General features: G+C 37.1%; 1 protein-coding gene across 1 annotated transcript in view; it reads left to right on the forward strand.

The window, feature by feature from the left end:
• The first annotated feature begins 119 nt into the window (after window positions 1-119).
• The window catches only part of LOC119591724, a 2,686-nt gene continuing 963 nt past the window's right edge, over window positions 120-1,842 (forward strand). Inside the window, exons 1-2 of the mRNA XM_037940473.1 lie at window positions 120-180; window positions 480-728. Of these exons, the coding sequence (XP_037796401.1) occupies window positions 572-728 (157 nt within the window). The 5' untranslated portion in view covers window positions 120-180; window positions 480-571. The remainder of the gene's footprint in view (window positions 181-479; window positions 729-1,842) is intronic.

A 1,842-nucleotide genomic window follows, 5' to 3' on the forward strand; every position in this document is an offset into this window, starting at 1 on the left:
ACAGCAGAGCACAGTGCAAACAATAGGTAACAGCAACAAAAAAAGCAATAGAACAAAACCAGGGGCGAGCAGCAAGCAGAAAAAAAGGCCGAATAATCACGAGGGTTTGAGAGAAATCGGGAAAACCAGTCGAAAAGGGTAACCCAGAGGAGCGAAAAGGAACATCATTTACACATTCAGGCAAGGAAGCATTTATCTTAGAGGATTATCAGTCTTTTTGGACTTAAGATAAATAGCCATGAGCATAACAACTTTCTGTACCATGTCAGTCATCTAGTGGATCCAATATTCTGTGTTGTAAATAAATAAAAGTGTTCTTGTGTATCATTTTTCTTTGTTTTGTTATAATATTTAGATACACGGATATTTTCCTATTAAACTCTGAATCTTGACAATACCTTTACACACTGCTTTTTCTTGTGTTATCATTTTAGTCTTCACGGTTCATGAGAACACCCCTCTTCCCTTCCCTTTTGCAGAACTGGTGGTGGCGAGCTGGGCTGTGGTGGTGCAGTGGGTGGGGCTGGCACTGCAGGCAGTCCTGTGGCTGGGCACCCTCTCTGCTGATGTCATGGTCATGAGCTCCCGTCTCTCACTCCACCTCATGACAGTGGTCTGGGCCAGGCTCAAGGAGACATGGGCCTGGCTCATGCTCAATGGCCGATACTACTGGACTAAGTGGATCAATTGCTTCTGGAACTCGGATAAGGAACACATAAGAATGTCAGGTGAGAGAGTGTGACACTGAGGGTAAGGTTAAAGGCATAGTTATGCTAGCCTGATATAGCTTGGGAAACAAAATCAAGTGTTTATTACCCTTTTTTTTAAGACTAGTTGTGCTATCTAGGTAACTAGAAGCATTCTTTTTCCTAGGGTTTTAATGAATTGTCCTGATGCCCACTTTGCTCTGATCATTTGATCTCAAAAAGATAATGATTTCAGATGACTCAGTTATCAATTTGTATGTTGTAGAGTAAAAGCTTATGATTCTTTTCATATATGATTTTTACCCTGCTATCCCACAGTAGCTTGCTCATGCTGTGGTTCATTGTTTTTATTTTATCACTATGAAATAACAACATCTCTCCAGTTTTCTGAAATTCATAAATCCGCCCACAACACACCCTACACTCTTTCAAATGCAAGTGTCAGATTTTGAGTCACATAAAATTGTAGACACTGGATGGTACTGAACGCTGGGGTGAAGCCAAACTACTATATTCTAATTGAAGTTTGAACTCATCAGAGTTCTTTTTTATATTTTTTATATTAAAAAAAGAAATAATCAAATTGAAACTATTGGAGAGGAGGCTGGGTGAGGTGTCCACTTACCTACAGCCTCTATTGTCCACAATTCATTCTTTTCCAGAAAAAACATGAAAAGGATTGATAGCTTCTTCAATATTTACAAAGACCTATTGCTGTTTTATTTTCAAATGTTGACTTTTTTTTTGGGGGGGAGGGGGACAGGTTCATTGTTAACTATTATTTTTTCATTATTGAATATGCTATGTCGGGTTTTATTTTTCCAAAATAAAAAATCCCTAATGGGGATGATTTTTTGTATTGTAATGTTTTTTTCCAGTGAAAAGGACTGATTTCAAATAATATCCAGACTTGAATACAAATTTGACTCTACCAATGACAGGAGTGAAGTCAAGCGGAAATATTATCATATAATTTAACACTGTTATTTTGTTTCCCATATGTACTTCATACTTGGTAAATGTAGATACACATACTTATCAATCTATAAGCTATTGTATATTACTCTGGAGTCATGGTGCAAAACCTATATCGTGTAAATGTATCCAAAACTTATATTTTAAAAGTAAATTTATT

The sequence above is a fragment of the Penaeus monodon genome, chromosome 29 (genome assembly GCF_015228065.2).
Source record: "Penaeus monodon isolate SGIC_2016 chromosome 29, NSTDA_Pmon_1, whole genome shotgun sequence".
Classification (NCBI taxonomy): Eukaryota; Metazoa; Arthropoda; class Malacostraca; order Decapoda; family Penaeidae; genus Penaeus; species Penaeus monodon.